At 44.7% G+C, this 21,830-nt stretch overlaps 1 protein-coding gene across 2 annotated transcripts; it reads right to left on the minus strand.

Annotated features, from left to right (window-relative positions):
- Positions 1–1,752: 1,752 nt before the first annotated feature.
- Positions 1,753–14,575, minus strand: LOC118947078 (E3 ubiquitin-protein ligase TRIM16). Of its 2 annotated transcripts, XM_090230875.1 has the most exons (6): positions 13,872–14,575; positions 13,342–13,437; positions 6,040–6,273; positions 3,772–3,931; positions 3,587–3,646; positions 1,753–3,354 (listed from the first exon to the last, which is right to left on the minus strand). In XM_090230875.1, the coding sequence occupies exons 1-6, from the start codon at positions 14,466–14,468 to the stop codon at positions 2,846–2,848; spliced, it is 1,656 nt and encodes a 551-aa protein (XP_090087001.1). In that variant the 5' UTR covers positions 14,469–14,575; the 3' UTR covers positions 1,753–2,845. The 2 variants fall into 2 exon arrangements, with proteins under 2 accessions (XP_090087001.1, XP_090087000.1); XM_090230874.1 differs by lacking the exons at positions 6,040–6,273; positions 13,342–13,437; positions 13,872–14,575 and having other exon boundaries at positions 3,772–5,347.
- Positions 14,576–21,830: the final 7,255 nt, after the last annotated feature.

Genomic DNA, 21,830 nt, shown 5'->3' on the forward strand with positions numbered 1-21,830 from the left:
TCAATACAGGTACTGTATGTAGAACCATAGTAAAGACCAGTATGGACTATCAATACAGATACTGTATGTAGAACCATAGTAAAGACCAGTATGGACTATCAATACAGATACTGTATGTAGAACCATAGTAAAGACCAGTATGGACTATCAATACAGATACTGTATGTAGAACCATAGTAAAGACCAGTATGGACTATCAATACAGGTACTGTATGTAGAACCATAGTAAAGACCAGTATGGACTATCAATACAGATACTGTATGTAGAACCATAGTAAAGACCAGTATGGACTATCAATACAGATACTGTATGTAGAACCATAGTAAAGACCAGTATGGACTATCAATACAGATACTGTATGTAGAACCATAGTAAAGACCAGTATGGACTATCAATACAGATACTGTATGTAGAACCATAGTAAAGACCAGTATGGACTATCAATACAGATACTGTATGTAGAACCATAGTAAAGACCAGTATGGACTATCAATACAGATACTGTATGTAGAACCATAGTAAAGACCAGTATGGACTATCAATACAGATACTGTATGTAGAACCATAGTAAAGACCAGTATGGACTATCAATACAGATACTGTATGTAGAACCATAGTAAAGACCAGTATGGACTATCAATACAGATACTGTATGTAGAACCATAGTAAAGACCAGTATGGACTATCAATACAGATACTGTATGTAGAACCATAGTAAAGACCAGTATGGACTATCAATACAGATACTGTATGTAGAACCATAGTAAAGACCAGTATGGACTATCAATACAGATACTGTATGTAGAACCATAGTAAAGACCAGTATGGACTATCAATACAGGTACTGTATGTAGAACCATAGTAAAGACCAGTATGGACTATCAATACAGGTACTGTATATAGAACCATAGTAAAGACCAGTATGGACTATCAATACAGGTACTGTATGTAGAACCAGAGTAAAGACCAGTATGGACTATCAATACAGGTACTGTATATAGAACCATAGTAAAGACCAGTATGGACTATCAATACAGATACTGTATGTAGAACCATAGTAAAGACCAGTATGGACTATCAATACAGGTACTGTATGTAGAACCATAGTAAAGACCAGTATGGACTATCAATACAGATACTGTATATAGAACCATAGTAAAGACCAGTATGGACTATCAATACAGGTACTGTATGTAGAACCATAGTAAAGACCAGTATGGACTATCAATACAGGTACTGTATGTAGAACCATAGTAAAGACCAGTATGGACTATCAATACAGGTACTGTATGTAGAACCATAGTAAAGACCAGTATGGACTATCAATCCAAAGTGACCATTTAGAATGAGGCCCAGTTCAATGAGAGGAAGTCTTAACAGAACTGGGGGATGACAGACAGGAAGTGGGGGGGTGGAGATCTAATATATTGTTGTGCCAAACACTAAAGCATGATATTGTAATCAATCTGCACCCTATTCCCTACGTAGAACACTACTTTAGACCTGGTCAGAAGCACCGTAGTGCACTACGTAGGGAATAGGGAACCATTTGGAACAGAGACAGTAATTCCCCTGAACATCTTCCTCTTCCTCATCTGGTTTCTTGAACAGCCCTTCACTCCTCCCCTCTTCCTCCCCTCCTCCCTTTTCATTCTATTCTATCAGCCACACCACTAGCTCACCTCCACACAATACATTTACAAGTTAAAGACACACCTTGGAATAAATAACAAAGGAAAACTATTACTAGATGAAGTTGAGTGTTTTTTATTATTTCCCATCACCATAAATCATATTTAATCACTGAACAGTAGCAGACCTAACTTCATCTGTTCCTGACTCTGGATAGTGGATTAAAAAGACCATCAATCTCCAATGATATTAAAGTACTATTCTGAACATTACTGATATACTGAGTGGCAAGTCAAGATATCTGCTGGTTTTATTGTTTGGTCAACAGCACCACCTGCTGGACAGGTTTAATGTTGCTGGACTGAGCAGTATGGGAGGATGAAAGATGACACATTTAGGGCCGGTTTCCTGGACATCTACATTGAACATACTGTTTAGTCCAGGACTAGGATTCATCTGTGTCTGGGAAACCAGACCATATAGTTTAGTAGAAAGTAAGTGATACCAGCTTGTAGTGGGCTGACTAGTCCTGAATTGTCCTTTAGTTCCTGGACCATTTTCCATGCAGCTCCAGGTGACAGAGAACACATCAATTAGGACCGAGCCAACAAGCTGATCAATGATACTGAGGAGAATTACATAGAGACAGAGAACCAACTGAGAAAACATATCAATGGTTCTGAATGACAACCAATATACATCAACACCAGACATCATGATTCATGGAAATGTACAAGATTAAAACATTGTATTGAATTTTAATTAATAACAAATCAGTTTACAGTTTAACCAGCTCAGCTATAGACTACACCAGCATGACTAGTATCTATGTGGACCCTACTACAGTTTAACCAGCTCAGCTATAGACTACACCAGCATGACTAGTATCTATGTGGACCCTACTACAGTTTAACCAGCTCAGCTATAGACTACACCAGCATGACTAGTATCTATGTGGACCCTACTACAGTTTAACCAGCTCAGCTATAGACTACACCAGCATGACTAGTATCTATGTGGACCCTACTACAGTTTAACCAGCTCAGCTATAGACTACACCAGCATGACTAGTATCTATGTGGACCCTACTACAGTTTAACCAGCTCAGCTATAGACTACACCAGCATGACTAGTATCTATGTGGACCCTACTACAGTTTAACCAGCTCAGCTATAGACTACACCAGCATGACTAGTATCTATGTGGACCCTACTACAGTTTAACCAGCTCAGCAGAACCAGAGAGACTAAACCCAGGATAGAGGGGCTGAGTGAATGTGGTCTGGACTCTGTGGAGGAGGGTCATTGTGTCAGAGACACTGTAGAAGGACAGAGTACCTGCCTTGTGATCCAGGTACTCTCCTACTCTGGAGGACTGAGGGCCTGATACTTTAGTCACAACATTATTGTGTCTGAAACAATAATCACCTCTATAGTAATGTAAACTCCAGGACTTGTTATTGTATCCAAATCTACCACCATTACCTGTTCTGCTGATGTCTTTATATGAGACTGCTGTAACAACATTACCAGTCCTCTCCACCTCCCAGTAACAGCGTCCAGACAGACCCTCTCTACACAGAACCTGACAGTAGTTGGTGAATCTGTCTGGATGGTCAGGATATGGTTGGACTTGGTCTGTACGTGTCACCTTTCTGTTCCCTTCAGACAGAGAGAGGTCTGTGTGTGCTGTGTTTGGGTCCAATGTGAGCTGACAGGAATCTGGGAGAAGAGCAGAGACCAATGAGGGGAGTCAGAACAATAAGTTAAGTCAGATACTGTATCTACCCTGTCTTTGATTAGAGCACAGCAGAGATCAAATCAGAGAAATATGAGGAGTCAGATAGATACCCAGTCTTTGATTAGATCTACTATTGCTATATATTTCTAGAGGGATTGTTAGGAGTGTCAGTAGAAAAGAGACTGTTAGTTACTTCACAATAAAGAGACTCACATTGTAACAACTGTTCTCTGGTCTTGGGCTCTGGAGGCAGTACAACATCCACTATATTCACTACAGACACACAAACACATTGACAGAGAGAGGGAATGTTATCATCAGACCATATTCCACATGTATATGACTAGTAGGGAACTTTCAATGGTCTAAAGTTGATGTTCTTATTGTTTTCAACACACCTGTAGTGGAGATCTTGGTCCATTCTCCTTTAAGGAAGTCTTCTAGTTTCTCTCTCAGTTCAGACACAGTCTTAGTCACATCTCCAAAGTACTGAAGAGGACGGACAACGATGCTGGGTAAGTCTGAAGATACACTGATACTGGAGAGAGACTGATAACTCTGGAGAGAGAGAGAGAGGGAGACTGATAACTCTGGAGAGAGACTGATACCTCTGGAGAGAGAGAGAGAGACTGATAACTCTGGAGAGAGAGATAGACTGATACCTCTGGAGAGACAGGAACAGAGAGAGGGAAAGACAGGGACAGAGAGAGGGAGAGACAGGGACGGAGAGAGGGAGAGACAGAGACAGAGAGAGGGAGAGACCGACAGAGAGAGGGAGAGACAGGGACGGAGAGAGGGAGAGACAGGGACGGAGAGAGGAAGAGACAGGGACAGAGAGAGGAAGAGACAGGGACAGAGAGAGGGAAAGACAGGGACAGAGAGAGGGAGAGACAGGGACAGAGAGAGGAAGAGACAGGGACAGAGAGAGGAAGAGACATGGACAGAGAGAGGGAAAGACAGGGACAGAGAGAGGGAGAGACAGGGACAGAGAGAGGGAGAGACAGGGACAGAGAGAGGGAGAGACAGGGACAGAGAGAGGGAGAGACAGAGAGAGGGAGAGACAGAGAGAGGGAGAGACAGAGAGAGAGAGAGACAGAGAGAGAGAGAGAGAGAGAGGGAGAGACAGAGGGAGAGACAGAGAGAGGGAGAGACAGAGACAGAGAGAGAGAGGGAGAGACAGGGACAGAGAGAGGGAGAGGGAGAGAAAGGGACGGAGAGAGGGAGAGAGAGAGAGGGAGAGACCGACAGAGAGAGGGAGAGACAGAGAGAGGGAGAGACAGAGAGAGAGAGAGAGAGGGAGAGACAGAGAGAGGGAGAGACCGACATAGAGAGGGAGAGACAGGGAGAGACAGGGACAGAGAGAGGGAGAGACAGAGAGAGGGAGAGACAGGGACAGAGAGAGGGAGAGACAGGGACAGAGAGAGGGAGAGACAGGGACAGAGAGAGGGAGAGACAGAGAGAGGGAGAGACAGAGAGAGGGAGAGACAGAGAGAGAGAGAGACAGAGAGAGAGAGAGAGAGAGAGGGAGAGACAGAGGGAGAGACAGAGAGAGGGAGAGACAGAGACAGAGAGAGAGAGGGAGAGACAGGGACAGAGAGAGGGAGAGAAAGGGACGGAGAGAGACAGAGAGAGAGAGGGAGAGACCGACATAGAGAGGGAGAGACAGGGAGAGACAGGGACAGAGAGAGGGAGAGACAGAGAGAGGGAGAGACCGACATAGAGAGGGAGAGACAGGGAGAGACAGGGACAGAGAGAGGGAGAGACAGAGAGAGGGAGAGACAGAGACAGAGAGAGGGAGAGACAGAGACAGAGAGAGGGAGAGACAGAGAGAGGGAGAGACAGAGACAGAGAGAGAGAGGGTCGGACAGAGAGAGAGAGGGTAGGACAGAGAGAGAGAGGGTCGGACAGAGAGAGAGAGGGTCGGACAGAGAGAGAGAGGGTCGGACAGAGAGAGAGAGGGTCAGACAGAGAGAGAGAGGGTCAGACAGAGAGAGAGAGAGGGATGACAGAGAGAGAGAGAGGGACGACAGAGAGAGAGAGAGGGACGGACAGAGAGAGAGAGAGGGACGGACAGAGAGAGAGAGGGACGGACAGAGAGAGAGAGAGGGGTGGACAGAGAGAGAGAGAGGGGTGGAGAGAGAGAGAGGGGTGGACAGAAAGAGAGAGAGAGACAGAGACAGAGAGAGAAAGGGACGGACAGAGAGAGAGAGGGACGGACAGAGAGAGAGAGAGGGTCGGACAGAGAGAGGGAGGGATGGACAGAGAGAGAGAAGGATGGACAGAGAGAGAGAGAGGGACGGACAGAGAGAGAGAGAGGGACGGACAGAGAGAGAGGAACGGACAGACAGAGAGAGAGAGGGAGCGACAGGGACGGACAGAGAGAGAGGGACGACAGAGAGAGAGTGACACACAGAGAGAGAGAGGGACGGACACAGAGAGAGAGGAACGGACAGACAGAGAGAGAGAGGGAGCGACAGGGACGGACAGAGAGAGAGGGACGACAGAGAGAGAGTGACACACAGAGAGGGACGGACAGAGAGAGGGAGAGACCGACAGAGAGAGGGACAGACAGGGAAAGAGAGAGAGAAAGGACAACATAATGATTGAGATGAATAGTTTCACATTAAGTTAATTTCATATCACATGTAACAAGACAGTTTAGTTACCTGGAGGAAATGGATGTGATCCTCTGTGTGTGAGAGCTGCTCCAGCTCAGTGCTTCTCTTCCTCAGCTCAGCTATCTCCTGCTTCAGTTGCTCCAGGAGTCCTTCAGCTTGACTCACTTGAGCCTTCTCTTGGGCTCTGATCAGCTCCTTCACCTCAGAGCTCCTTCTCTCAATGGAGCGGATCAGCTCAGTAAAGATCTGATCACTGTCCTCCACTGCTGACTGTGCAGAGAGCTGGAGAGAGAGAGAGAGAGACAGAGAGAGAGAGAGACAGAGAGAGAGAGACAGAGAGAGAGAGACAGAGAGAGAGAGAGAGACAGAGAGAGAGAGAAAGAGAGAGAGAGAGAAAGAGAGAGAGAGAGACAGAGAGAGAAAGACAGAGTGAGACAGTAGGTTCAGTAGCCTCTCTGCACCTCATTGAGTCAGACCTCTGCCACCCTGCTCTCCAGGTCCACCAGGCCTTGTCCTCCCTCCTGGACAGACAGGTACAGAACACCTCTTGGTCCTGCTCTACTCTTCTCCCTCCTGGACAGACAGGTACAGAACACCTCTTGGTCCTGCTCTACTCTCCTCCCTCCTGGACAGACAGGTACAGAACACCTCTTGGTCCTGCTCTACTCTCCTCCCTCCTGGACAGACAGGTACAGAACACCTCTTGGTCCTGCTCTACTCTCCTCCCTCCTGAACAGACAGGTACAGAACACCAGCCTCTCTTTTCCGGGCAAGAAAGTTTCTGTCCACCAACATGTCTTCTGTTTTGACATCAATACCGTAGTTCTTGGTAAACTCAGTTCAGCATGATGTATCTAGGAAGTTGTTTGAGTTTTATTTTAGTTTTACTATTGAGAGTTCCCTCTATTTGTGCTTTCACTAGATTCATCATTGTCACGGAAAGAGAGTCCCTGTCTTCCTAACATTGATGTGACCACAACAATTCTCCTCAGATACTCCCTTCTCTCTGCAATATCACCAGCAGGGTCAGATGTTCAAATCTGAGCAATGTTCCCATGATTGATAGTTTCCTGGTAGCTTTGCCACAACACTGTCTCTGTGTGTTTGTGTCATCTCATGTTTGACAAAGATAAATTAAGATTTTTTTCCAATTTTTGCAGCCATTACTGACAAAATAGTCAAATGTAATGTTTTTTACCAAAAACTCTACATGGAAAGCAGAAAGCTGTGATCAATTAAATACAACGTTAACTAGATATTATCTGTGTCATTTATAGCCTGGCACAGATAGTAAAACTACATTAAATACAACGTTAACTAGATATTATCTGTGTCATTTATAGCCTGGCACAGATAGTAAAACTACATTAAATACAACGTTAACTAGATATTATCTGTGTCATTTATAGCCTGGCACAGATAGTAAAACTACATTAAATACAACGTTAACTAGATATTATCTGTGTCATTTATAGCCTGGCACAGATAGTAAAACTACTGTAGCGACCCGCACAGACAGCTGTGTGTTATGTGTTCGGCTAGTAGGTGGTTGTGTTGTACTTACCAGTTCCCAGTGTTCGCGGGGTCCGACATGCCAATCAACCTGCTATCTGCCAATCACAGGAATGCCTGGGATGTTCTGATGCCGGGCATCCTGGTGGTTGGCGGAGTGGCATGGAGGGGGCGGGGCATTGGAAGTTAAGGTTCAGCCTTTGTTCTCTCTCTTACGTCTGGGCTTCACAAGAGAAGGTCCCGATTGGCTTGTGGGGTATCTTTCATTTATTTGGCGTGAGCTAAGGCCAAACAGTAGCCTGTGTAAAGTTGCTAATAAACCGTCAATTCGTAACTCAATCCTCTGTCTGGACAATTGTTCCTTTATGATCTAGTCAGGTCATTACACTACATTAAATACAACGTTAACTAGATATCATCGCCACATAACTTATGTCGAATTTAAAAGACACCGTTAGTAACGTCTGTTACACTGTAACTTACAGGCAGCCTCACATAAAAACCTATTGGTTAACAAAGCTTTGATTATGACCAAAGTCTATAGCAGTGAAAACTCTCTCTCTCTATTCTAACTTACCACACATTCACATCACTGCCTCGACATGAATGTGTCCTGTCAGAGCCGTTTCCTGTCCGTTAACTGTTAACAGTCTCGAGCCACAGCTTAACCAATGAGCTACAAGGAGGACTGACAGTCACGAGCGGTGCAGCAGCCTCTGCAGCAGCAGCCTCCCCCGGGTCCTAGTGCCCGCCCGGTAAGACGGTTAAGATGCGATGGAACGGTTGACGGAGAGAAAATAAATCACAGAGAAAATATATTGACTGAGATATTGAATTGTTTAGGGAAGCTTTAGCTTTGGCTTTAATACATTCTGAAAATACTTGAAAACCAAAAGAGAAAAGAATAGTAGCCCTCCTCAGGAACAACAAAACCCTCACAGACCAACTTCTTCTTCTATGATATAATGGAGGTCCTCAAACCAACGTTAAAGGTGCATGGCGCCACCTACTGTGCTGGAGTGTGTTCAATCACGGTTTACACCACTCTAAATCCTCCTACCTAACTCAGTACTTCTGAGAAAATAAAAGAGTCCTACTAACTTATAATAGACCCTCCCCCATCCCCCAAATTCCTTCCAAACTCCCCCAACCCTGTCCAACCCCAATGACACTTCAATCTTTCCCTCTCTTCAACATCCTTATAACAATATCACAACACATGCAAGTCTTGATATTACCTCAACTAACCTATGACCCCGTGCATTGACTCTGTACCGGTTCCCACCTGTATATAGTCTGATTTTAGTCTCACTATTGTTACTGCTGCTCTTTAATTACTTGTTACTTTTAATTCTTATTCTTATCCATATATATTTTTTTGTTAGTTAGGATCTCATAAGTAAACATTTCACTGTGAGGTAAAAACACCTGTTGTATTCAGTATTTCACTGTAAGGTAAAAACACCTGTTGTATTCAGCATTTCACTGTCAGGTAAAAACACCTGTTGTATTCAGTATTTCACTGTGAGGTAAAAACACCTGTTGTATTCAGCATTTCACTGTCAGGTAAAAACACCTGTTGTATTCAGTATTTCACTGTGAGGTAAAAACACCTGTTGTATTCAGTATTTCACTGTGAGGTAAAAACACCTGTTGTATTCAGCATTTCACTGTCAGGTAAAAACACCTGTTGTATTCAGTATTTCACTGTGAGGTAAAAACACCTGTTGTATTCAGTATTTCACTGTAAGGTAAAAACACCTGTTGTATTCAGCATTTCACTGTGAGGTAAAAACACCTGTTGTATTCAGCATTTCACTGTCAGGTAAAAACACCTGTTGTATTCAGCATTTCACTGTCAGGTAAAAACACCTGTTGTATTCAGTATTTCACTGCCAGGTAAAAACACCTGTTGTATTCAGTATTTCACTGTCAGGTAAAAACACCTGTTGTATTCAGCATTTCACTGTCAGGTAAAAACACCTGTTGTATTCAGTATTTCACTGTGAGGTAAAAACACCTGTTGTATTCAGCATTTCACTGTGAGGTAAAAACACCTGTTGTATTCAGTATTTCACTGTCAGGTAAAAACACCTGTTGTATTCAGTATTTCACTGTGAGGTAAAAACACCTGTTGTATTCAGTATTTCACTGTAAGGTAAAAACACCTGTTGTATTCAGTATTTCACTGTCAGGTAAAAACACCTGTTGTATTCAGCATTTCACTGCCAGGTAAAAACACCTGTTGTATTCAGCATTTCACTGTGAGGTAAAAACACCTGTTGTATTCAGTATTTCACTGCCAGGTAAAAACACCTGTTGTATTCAGTATTTCACTGTCAGGTAAAAACACCTGTTGTATTCAGTATTTCACTGTGAGGTAAAAACACCTGTTGTATTCAGCATTTCACTGTCAGGTAAAAACACCTGTTTTATTCAGTATTTCACTGTCAGGTAAAAACACCTGTTGTATTCAGTATTTCACTGTGAGGTAAAAACACCTGTTGTATTCAGCATTTCACTGCCAGGTAAAAACACCTGTTGTATTCAGTATTTCACTGTGAGGTAAAAACACCTGTTGTATTCAGCATTTCACTGTCAGGTAAAAACACCTGTTGTATTCAGTATTTCACTGTGAGGTAAAAACACCTGTTGTATTCAGTATTTCACTGTCAGGTAAAAACACCTGTTGTATTCAGTATTTCACTGTGAGGTAAAAACACCTGTTGTATTCAGCATTTCACTGCCAGGTAAAAACACCTGTTGTATTCAGTATTTCACTGTGAGGTAAAAACACCTGTTGTATTCAGTATTTCACTGTGAGGTAAAAACACCTGTTGTATTCAGCATTTCACTGTGAGGTAAAAACACCTGTTGTATTCAGCATTTCACTGTCAGGTAAAAACACCTGTTGTATTCAGCATTTCACTGTCAGGTAAAAACACCTGTTGTATTCAGTATTTCACTGTGAGGTAAAAACACCTGTTGTATTCAGTATTTCACTGTCAGGTAAAAACACCTGTTGTATTCAGTATTTCACTGTGAGGTAAAAACACCTGTTGTATTCAGCATTTCACTGTGAGGTAAAAACACCTGTTGTATTCAGTATTTCACTGTGAGGTAAAAACACCTGTTGTATTCAGCATTTCACTGTGAGGTAAAAACACCTGTTGTATTCAGCATTTCACTGTGAGGTAAAAACACCTGTTGTATTCAGTATTTCACTGTCAGGTAAAAACACCTGTTGTATTCAGTATTTCACTGTCAGGTAAAAACACCTGTTGTATTCAACGCATGTGACTAACCTACACTCATTAAAACCCCACTACCACATTCCACTACTTTGACCCTATCTGCTCCATCACCATGACAACTAACCTACACTCATTAAAACCCCACTACCACATTCCACTACTTTGACCCTATCTGCTCCATCACCATGACAACTAACCTACACTCATTAAAAACCCACTACCACATTCCACTACTTTGACCCTATCTGCTCCATCACCATGACAACTAACCTACACTCATTAAAACCCCACTACCCCATTCCACTACTTTGACCCTATCTGCTCCATCACCATGACAACTAACCTACACTCATTAAAACCCCACTACCACATTCCACTACTTTGACCCTATCTGCTCCATCACCATGACAACTAACCTACACTCATTAAAACCCCACTACCACATTCCACTACTTTGACCCTATCTGCTCCATCACCATGACAACTAACCTACACTCATTAAAACCCCACTACCACATTCCACTACTTTGACCCTATCTGCTCCATCACCATGACAACTAACCTACACTCATTAAAACCCCACTACCACATTCCACTACTTTGACCCTATCTGCTCCATCACCATGACAACTAACCTACACTCATTAAAACCCCACTACCACATTCCACTACTTTGACCCTATCTGCTCCAACACCATGACAACTAACCTACACTCATTAAAACCCCACTACCCCATTCCACTACTTTGACCCTATCTGCTCCATCACCATGACAACTAACCTACACTCATTAAAAACCCACTACCACATTCCACTACTTTGACCCTATCTGCTCCATCACCATGACAACTAACCTACACTCATTAAAAACCCACTACCACATTCCACTACTTTGACCCTATCTGCTCCATCACCATGACAACTAACCTACACTCATTAAAACCCCACTACCACATTCCACTACTTTGACCCTATCTGCTCCATCACCATGACAACTAACCTACACTCATTAAAAACCCACTACCACATTCCACTACTTTGACCCTATCTGCTCCATCACCATGCCAACTAACCCTACACTCATTAAAACCCCACTACCACATTCCACTACTTTGACCCTATCTGCTCCATCACCATGACAACTAACCTACACTCATTAAAACCCCACTACCACATTCCACTACTTTGACCCTATCTGCTCCATCACCATGACAACTAACCCTACACTCATTAAAACCCCACTACCACATTCCACTACTTTGACCCTATCTGCTCCATCACCATGACAACTAACCTACACTCATTAAAACCCCACTACCACATTCCACTACTTTGACCCTATCTGCTCCATCACCATGACAACTAACCTACACTCATTAAAAACCCACTACCACATTCCACTACTTTGACCCTATCTGCTCCATCACCATGACAACTAACCTACACTCATTAAAACCCCACTACCACATTCCACTACTTTGACCCTATCTGCTCCATCACCATGACAACTAACCTACACTCATTAAAACCCCACTACCACATTCCACTACTTTGACCCTATCTGCTCCATCACCATGACAACTAACCTACACTCATTAAAACCCCACTACCACATTCCACTACTTTGACCCTATCTGCTCCATCACCATGACAACTAACCTACACTCATTAAAACCCACTACCACATTCCACTACTTTGACCCTATCTGCTCCATCACCATGACAACTAACCTACACTCATTAAAAACCCACTACCACATTCCACTACTTTGACCCTATCTGCTCCATCACCATGACAACTAACCTACACTCATTAAAACCCCACTACCACATTCCACTACTTTGACCCTATCTGCTCCATCACCATGACAACTAACCTACACTCATTAAAACCCCACTACCACATTCCACTACTTTGACCCTATCTGCTCCATCACCATGACAACTAACCTACACTCATTAAAACCCCACTACCACATTCCACTACTTTGACCCTATCTGCTCCTGCACCATGACAACGACCTGGGAGGACGGGACACCACCACTCAACACCCCCTGGAACTCTTCTGAAGTCAAATCTCATATGACCAAATTCTTCTCTGGTTCTGAACTCTTCTCCACACCTTCTACCTCACTGAACTCTCCCTCATTCATTTCCATTTCACCTCCAGGACTCAGTCTGGGGCACGACTCACTCTGTTTGCACTTGAATTATAACATTTGAAATGTCTCTATTCTTTTGAAAATAAATGTTGTTCAATGTTTACTGTTCATTATTATTTCACTTGCTTTGGCATAGTAAAGATATGTTTCCCATGCCAATAAAGACCTTTGAATTGAATTGAGAGAGAGAGACAGCTCCATGTTAATGTATAGGGAACATGAGTCGTCATGGTTACTCATGGTTATGTGATGAGGCAGCCCAGTCGGTTACATGAACCAGTCTATTCTCTGAAAGGGGTCCAGACAGCCTGTTCCCAACAGTGGGGTCAGTGGGATTGGATAGGGGCCCCCCCCTCTCTCTCTCTCTCTGACTGGAGGAGAGAAGTGAAATGGTGCGTCTCCTCTGGTCAACAATACTCACCTTGAAAGACTTCACAGCTTTTTGGAGATTCTTCAGCTCCTTCTTTCTCTCCTGGAATCTCTGCTGGACCTTCTTCTGACTCATACCCAGCTGCCTCTGTGGAGAATCACTCTTCAATGAGCTATCAAGTTTTATTAGTCCAGTAGATCAATAGTATAGTAATGTGACATAGGACCCATAGAGAGGAAGGTCTACAATCCTGAGGAAGTCCCTTTACAAAATTATATTATGTTGCTATGTGAATCATTATAGTTTTTATGGTAGGCCTACATGTATCAAGGGGTTGAGAATGAATGTTGGACTCATAAAAGGCCATTCAGAATGATAATAGTGTTTTACTTTAGAAAATGGTGATACATTTGGAGAATCTGGGTTAACATATCTATATACTCAAGGTTTGTGTTCATATTTGTGGATCCATTTCATATTGTATATAATATAATGATCTCATATTCAAACAGATTTAGTTCCTACTGTATCTTTAATTCTTTGTTTATCAGACAGTCACCAACAAGTTGTTCTGGTCTTACCTGTTTCTCAGTCCTCTCTGCTGCAGCTGACACTGTATCATGGCCTTTATGTTCATCCATTGTACACAGCAGACAGATACACTGCTGATCGGTACGACAGTAAACCTCCAGCAGTTTGTCATGATGAGAGCAGATCTTCTCCTGTAGTTGTGCCGTGGCTTTGACCAGCTTGTGCTTCTTGAAAGCAGGAGATTCATAGTGAGATTGGAGGTGAGTCTCACAGTAAGAGGCCAGACACGCCAGACAGGACATGAGGGCTTTCTGCTTTCTGGTCCCAGTGCAGAAATCACACGCCACATCTCCAGGTCCAGCATAGCACAGAGCAGGAGGGGGAGCAGCCTGGAGTCCTGTCTTCCACAGTTTCTCCACCAGCTCAGCCAACATGTTATTTTTCCTCAGATTAGGCCTTGGAGTGAAGGTCTCTCTGCACTGAGGACAGCTATAGACCCCTTTCAGATCATCCTGATCCCAGCAGCCCTCAATACAGATTCTACAGTAACTGTGTCCACAGATAGTAGTGACCGGCTCCTTCAGTAGATCCAGACAGACAGAACAACAGAACTGGTCCTGGTCCTGCAGAACTCCCTGTTGAGCCATTTGAATGGTTGTTCACTGTCACACAGACAGACGACACAGAGACTCAGATCAGTTTCGTTTCCTCAGAAGAGAGTTTGTGGGAGGGGAGGGACTTCCTGGTTCTGCCAGAGGGCTGGGGTTAGATGGAGGGAGGGGTTAGAGGAATGGATGAAGAGAGAGAGGAACTGCATGCAACAGCAAGAGGGAGACAAATAGTTTTGTTCCAAGTTTAGGGCCCTTAAGAAATACTAAAGAAAACAAGTGTTATTTAAAACATAAGTCATTATTTAAGTTAACCGGAGCCATATTGTATTGTGCACTGAGCTGAGATCTTCCATTCTCCTCTGCGCTGGTTACACTTCTTTTCATAGTGAACACTTCATTTCATATTTCATTTCAATAACACATTTCTACTTCCTCAATCAGCCTCTGAGGAGCTTTAACTTCTCTACCTGACGGTCTCATTACAACAGGCTGCCCTGGTGGGTCTGATACAGGAGTGTCTGGGCTTCTCTACCTGACCCTCTTATTACAACAGGCTGCCCTGGTGGGTCTGATACAGGAGTGTCTGGGCTTCTCTACCTGACGGTCTCATTACAACAGGCTGCCCTGGTGGGTCTGATACAGGAGTGTCTGGGCTTCTCTACCTGACGGTCTCATTACAACAGGCTGCCCTGGTGGGTCTGATACAGGAGTGTCTGGGCTTCTCTACCTGACCGTCTCATTACAACAGGCTGCCCTGGTGGGTCTGATACAGGAGTGTCTGGGGTTCTCTACCTGACGGTCTCATTACTACAGGCTGCCCTGGTGGGTCTGATACAGGAGTGTCTGGGCTTCTCTACCTGACGGTCTCATTACTACAGGCTGCCCTGGTGGGTCTGATACAGGAGTGTCTGGGATTCTCTACCTGACGGTCTCATTACTACAGGCTGCCCTGGTGGGTCTGATACAGGAGTGTCTGGGATTCTCTACCTGACGGTCTCATTACTACAGGCTGCCCTGGTGGGTCTGATACAGGAGTGTCTGGGCTTCTCTACCTGACCCTCTCATTACTACAGGCTGCCCTGGTGGGTCTGATACAGGAGTGTCTGGGCTTCTCTACCTGACGGTCTCATTACAACAGGCTGCCCTGGTGGGTCTGATACAGGAGTGTCTGGGATTCTCTACCTGACGGTCTCATTACTACAGGCTGCCCTGGTGGGTCTGATACAGGAGTGTCTGGGCTTCTCTACCTGACCGTCTCATTACAACAGGCTGCCCTGGTGGGTCTGATACAGGAGTGTCTGGGCTTCTCTACCTGACCGTCTCATTACAACAGGCTGCCCTGGTGGGTCTGATACAGGAGTGTCTGGCCTTCTCTACCTGACCGTCTCATTACAACAGGCTGCCCTGGTGGGTCTGATACAGGAGTGTCTGGGCTTCTCTACCTGACCGTCTCATTACAACAGGCTGCCCTGGTGGGTCTGATACAGGAGTGTCTGGGCTTCTCTACCTGACCGTCTCATTACTACAGGCTGCCCTGGTGGGTCTGATACAGGAGTGTCTGGGCTTCTCTACCTGACCGTCTCATTACTACAGGCTGCCCTGGTGGGTCTGATACAGGAGTGTCTGGGCTTCTCTACCTGACGGTCTCATTACAACAGGCTGCCCTGGTGGGTCTGATACAGGAGTGTCTGGGCTTCTCTACCTGACGGTCTCATTACAACAGGCTGCCCTGGTGGGTCTGATACAGGAGTGTCTGGGCTTCCCTACCTGACCGTCTCATTACAACAGGCTGCCCTGGTGGGTCTGATACAGGAGTGTCTGGGCTTCTCTACCTGACCGTCTCATTACAACAGGCTGCCCAGGTGGGTCTGATACAGGAGTGTCTGGGCTTCTCTACCTGACCGTCTCATTACAACAGGCTGCCCTGGTGGGTCTGATACAGGAGTGTCTGGGCTTCTCTACCTGACCGTCTCATTACAACAGGCTGCCCTGGTGGGTCTGATACAGGAGTGTCTGGGATTCTCTACCTGACGGTCTCATTACTACAGGCTGCCCTGGTGGGTCTGATACAGGAGTGTCTGGGCTTCTCTACCTGACCGTCTCATTACAACAGGCTGCCCTGGTGGGTCTGATACAGGAGTGTCTGGGCTTCTCTACCTGACCCTCTCATTACAACAGGCTGCCCTGGTGGGTCTGATAGAGGAGTGTCTGGGCTTCTCTACCTGACCGTCTCATTACAACAGGCTGCCCTGGTGGGTCTGATACAGGAGTGTCTGGGCTTCTCTACCTGACCCTCTCATTACAACAGGCTGCCCTGGTGGGTCTGATACAGGAGTGTCTGGGCTTCTCTACCTGACCGTCTCATTACATCAGGCTGCCCTGGTGGGTCTGATACAGGAGTGTCTGGGCTTCTCTACCTGACCGTCTCATTACATCAGGCTGCCCTGGTGGGTCTGATACAGGAGTGTCTGGGCTTCTCTACCTGACCGTCTCATTACAACAGGCTGCCCTGGTGGGTCTGATACAGGAGTGTCTGGGCTTCTCTACCTGACCCTCTCATTACAACAGGCTGCCCTGGTGGGTCTGACACAGGAGTGTCTGGGCTTCTCTACCTGACCGTCTCATTACAACAGGCTGCCCTGGTGGGTCTGACACAGGAGTGTCTGGGCTTCTCTACCTGACGGTCTCATTACAACAGGCTGCCCTGGTGGGTCTGATACAGGAGTGTCTGGGCTTCTCTACCTGACGGTCTCATTACAACAGGCTGCCCTGGTGGGTCTGACACAGGAGTGTCTGGGCTTCTCTACCTGACGGTCTCATTACAACAGGCTGCCCTGGTGGGTCTGACACAGGAGTGTCTGGGCTTCTCTACCTGACGGTCTCATTACAACAGGCTGCCCTGGTGGGTCTGATACAGGAGTGTCTGGGCTTCTCTACCTGACGGTCTCATTACAACAGGCTGCCCTGGTGGGTCTGATACAGGAGTGGCTGTCTGTCTGCTCACACTCAGGTACATGGAACACGTGTCTCCTATTTCTCCTGGACGTAACTCCCTCAGGTGTCATTACATCATGTGACCTGGTTGCCACTGTTTTCACCACACAGGCCTCAACGCTCCATGTTTTCCCATCATGCATTTCCCCCCCTATCATTTGGACTGAGATCACGGAGCACCTTGGACCCTTTGTCATAGTACCTTTTCTGTTCCCTCTTTCCTCTCCGTTAAGAATCACCTCGTCCTGCTGCTCTGTTTCTAGGAGGACAACCTAGTTTGGAGTTTCCTGTTGAACAACAGCTCTGCAGGAGACAGGCCATGTTTTAGTGGAGGAGCCCTCTAGTTTAACAAAGCTAGATACGGATCTGTCTTTGAGTCCAGAGCTTTCTTAAGCAGTAGTTTGACTGTTCTGACACCGTTCTCCTGTAACCCATTAGACTGTGGGTACGGTCGGCTTGAGGGGACATGCTTGAACCCCTACAGCTGATCAAAATCACTGAAAGCTGAACAGCTGAACTGTGAGGTGTTGTCTGTACGGACTACCTCTGAGACCCCATGACGAGCAAAGAATGACTCAATGTGAGTTATCAGCTGAACTGTGAGGTGTTGTCTGTACGGACTACCTCTGAGACCTCATGACGAGCAAAGAATGACTCAATGTGAGTTATCAGCTGAACTGTGAGGTGTTGTCTGTACGGACTACCTCTGAGACCTCATGACGAGCAAAGAATGACTGAATGTGAGTTATCAGCTGAACTGTGAGGTGTTGTCTGTACGGACTACCTCTGAGACCTCATGACGAGCAAAGAAAGACTCAATGTGAGTTATCAGCTGAACTGTGAGGTGTTGTCTGTACGGACTACCTCTGAGACCTCATGACGAGCAAATAATGACTGAATGTGAGTTATCAGCTGTTATCAGCTGAACTGTGAGGTGTTGTCTGTTCGGACTACCTCTGAGACCTCATGACGAGCAAAGAATGACTCAATGTGAGTTATCAGCTGAACTGTGAGGTGTTGTCTGTACGGACTACCTCTGAGACCTCATGACGAGCAAATAATGACTGAATGTGAGTTATCAGCTGTTATCAGCTGAACTGTGAGGTGTTGTCTGTTCGGACTACCTCTGAGACCTCATGACGAGCAAAGAATGACTCAATGTGAGTTATCAGCTGAACTGTGAGGTGTTGTCTGTGCGGACTACCTCTGAGACCCCATGACGAGCAAAGAATGACTGAATGTGAGTTATCAGCTGACTAGCAGTAGTGTCCTTCAGCAAAGCTGTCTGGGTAATGAGAGTCCATCAGTAGAACATGGTTCTCTCCCTCCAGAGAACAGACATCTAGTTCTACTTGGTCACATGGTCCCAATATATCTTCTTCCTCAACCCTCATTGGCTCTTTGCTTTGTTTTGACCTGTATTTCTGGCATGTTCCACAGGCTCTGACTGTCTGCTCTATATCACCATTCAGGTTGTCTGGGTAATGAGATCAGCGTCTGTCCTCACACTTTGCTTTGTTATGACCTGTATTTCTGGCACGTTCCACAGGCTCTGACTGTCTGCTCTATATCACCATTCATCTTGGGCCAGAATAACACTGCTTCTGGACGTCGTTTTGACTTTTCCATCCCTAGATGGTCCTGGTGTATTTTGATCAGCATGTTTTTCTGTAATTCATGAACCCTGAAACAGACAATCAACCATAAGGGTATAGCTTGTACAGACCACCTGCATGTTATGGTTCTGAGTACAGATATCAGGGTATAGGTCAACTCCCTCCAGTACAGACATCTCATCCCTGTATTGACCATAGGGTATAGGTCAACTCCCTCCAGTACAGACATCTCATCCCTGTATTGACCATAGGGTATAGGTCAACTCCCTCCAGTACAGACATCTCATCCCTGTATTGACCATAATGGTAGGGTATAGGTCAACTCCCTCCAGTACAGACATCTCATCCCTGTATTGACCATAAGGGTAGGGTATATGTCAACTCCCTCCAGTACAGACATCTCATCCCTGTATTGACCATAAGGGTAGGGTATAGGTCAACTCCCTCCAGTACAGACATCTCATCCCTGTATTGACAATAATGGTAGGGTATAGGTCAACTGTGTGTGGCAAAAGGTCGCAAAGTTCAAGGGGGCCGAAAACTTTCGCAAGGCACTGTATATACTGTGTTCTAGTCAAGGCCTGTCCTATTTAACTACTACTGTCCACTTCATATGTATATACTGTATTCTAGTCAAGGCCTGTCCTATTTAACTACTACTGTCCACTTCATATGTATATACTGTATTCTAGTCAAGGCCTGTCCTATTTAACTACTACTGTCCACTTCATATATATATACTGTATTCTAGTCAAGGCCTGTCCTATTTAACTACTACTGTCCACTTCATATGTATATACTGTATTCTAGTCATGGTTCATCCTATTTAACTACTACTGTCCACTTCATATGTATATACTGTATTCTAGTCAAGGCCTGTCCTATTTAACTACTACTGTCCACTTCATATGTATATACTGTATTCTAGTCAAGGCCTGTCCTATTTAACTACTACTGTCCACTTCATATGTATATACTGTATTCTAGTCATGGTTCATCCTATTTAACTACTACTGTCCACTTCATATGTATATACTGTATTCTAGTCAAGGCCTGTCCTATTTAACTACTACTGTCCACTTCTTATGTATATACTGTATTCTAGTCAAGGCCTGTCCTATTTAACTACTACTGTCCACTTCATATGTATATACTGTATTCTAGTCAAGGCCTGTCCTATTTAACTACTACTGTCCACTTCATATGTATATACTGTATTCTAGTCAAGGCCTGTCCTATTTAACTACTACTGTCCACTTCATATGTATATACTGTATTCTAGTCAAATTATCTATGCATCACATCACAGTAAACAGTATATATATATATATCTATCAATGCTTGTCCTAATATTTTATTTTACTTTTTAGATTTGCCCTCTGTGAGTCAGGAACACAAGCATTGTTAGATATTACTGCCCTGTTGGAGCTAGAAACACAAGCATTGTTAGATATTACTGCCCTGTTGGAGCCAGGAACACAAGCATTGTTAGATATTACTGCCCTGTTGGAGCTAGAAACACAAGCATTGTTAGATATTACTGCCCTGTTGGAGCCAGGAACACAAGCATTGTTAGATATTACTGCCCTGTTGGAGCCAGGAACACAAGCATTGTTAGATATTACTGCCCTGTTGGAGCTAGAAACACAAGCATTGTTAGATATTACTGCCCTGTTGGAGCCAGGAACACAAGCATTGTTAGATATTACTGCCCTGTTGGAGCTAGAAACACAAGCATTGTTAGATATTACTGCCCTGTTGGAGCCAGGAACACAAGCATTTCACTACAACCGCGATAACATCTGATAAATATGTGTATGCGACCAATAAAATAAATGTATTTGTATTTGTGTTAATTAATAACTATCCGCGTTGTGTGTCTAAGAACAGTCCTTATCTGTGGTACTGTATATTAACTATATACCACACCTCCTCAGTCCTTATCTGTGGTACTGTATATTAACTATATACCACACCTCCTCAGTCCTTATCTGTGGTACTGTATATTAACTATATACCACACCTCCTCAGTCCTTATCTGTGGTACTGTATATTAACTATATACCACACCTCCTCAGTCCTTATCTGTGGTACTGTATATTAACTATATACCACACCTCCTCAGTCCTTATCTGTGGTACTGTATATTAACTATATACCACACCTCCTCAGTCCTTATCTGTGGTACTGTATATTAACTATATACCTGTCACGTTCTGACCATCGTTCGTGTGTGTTTTCCTTGTTTTAGTGTTGGTCAGGACGTGAGCTGGGTGGGCATTCTATGTTGGATGTCTTGTTTGTCTATTTCTATGTCTGGCCTGATATGGTTCTCAATCAGAGGCAGGTGTTAGTCATTGTCTCTGATTGGGAACCATATTTAGGTAGCCTGGGTTTCACTGTGTGTTTGTGGGTGATTGTCCTTAGTGTTAGTTTGCACCAGTTTAGGCTGTTTCGGTTTTCATTACGTTTATTATTTTGCACTGTTTGTATTTGGATTCATGTTGCTATAGTCACAATAAACATGGATCGCAATCTACACGCCGCATTTTGGTCCGACTCTCCTTCACACCTAGAAGACCGTTACAGAATCACCCACCACAACAGGACCAAGCGGTGTGGTAATGGGCAAAGGAGAAAGCAGCAGCAGGAGCAGCGCGAGGAGGTATGGACATGGGAGGACGAATTAGACGGTAAAGGACCTTGGGCTCAGCCAGGAGAATATCGCCGTCCCAAGGAAGAACGGGAGGCGGCGAAAGCGGAGAGGCGCTGGTACGAGGAGGCAGCG

The sequence above is a fragment of the Oncorhynchus mykiss genome, chromosome 4 (genome assembly GCF_057628025.1).
Source record: "Oncorhynchus mykiss isolate SJ-2025 chromosome 4, ASM5762802v1, whole genome shotgun sequence".
Classification (NCBI taxonomy): domain Eukaryota; kingdom Metazoa; phylum Chordata; class Actinopteri; order Salmoniformes; family Salmonidae; genus Oncorhynchus; species Oncorhynchus mykiss.

Excerpts from the sequence above, each read along its gene's own strand:
- LOC118947078 (XM_090230874.1), bottom strand. The coding sequence starts at position 5,023 with ATGTCGGTCTCTCCCTCTCTCTCTCTGTCTCTCTCCGTCCCTTTCTCT. Across the intron at positions 3,647-3,771 it reads GACCAAGATCTCCACTACAG|TGAATATAGTGGATGTTGTA; the intron begins GTGTGTTGAAAA and ends GTGTGTCTGTAG. Across the intron at positions 3,355-3,586 it reads CAGAGAACAGTTGTTACAAT|ATTCCTGTCAGCTCACATTG; the intron begins GTGAGTCTCTTT and ends CTCTTCTCCCAG.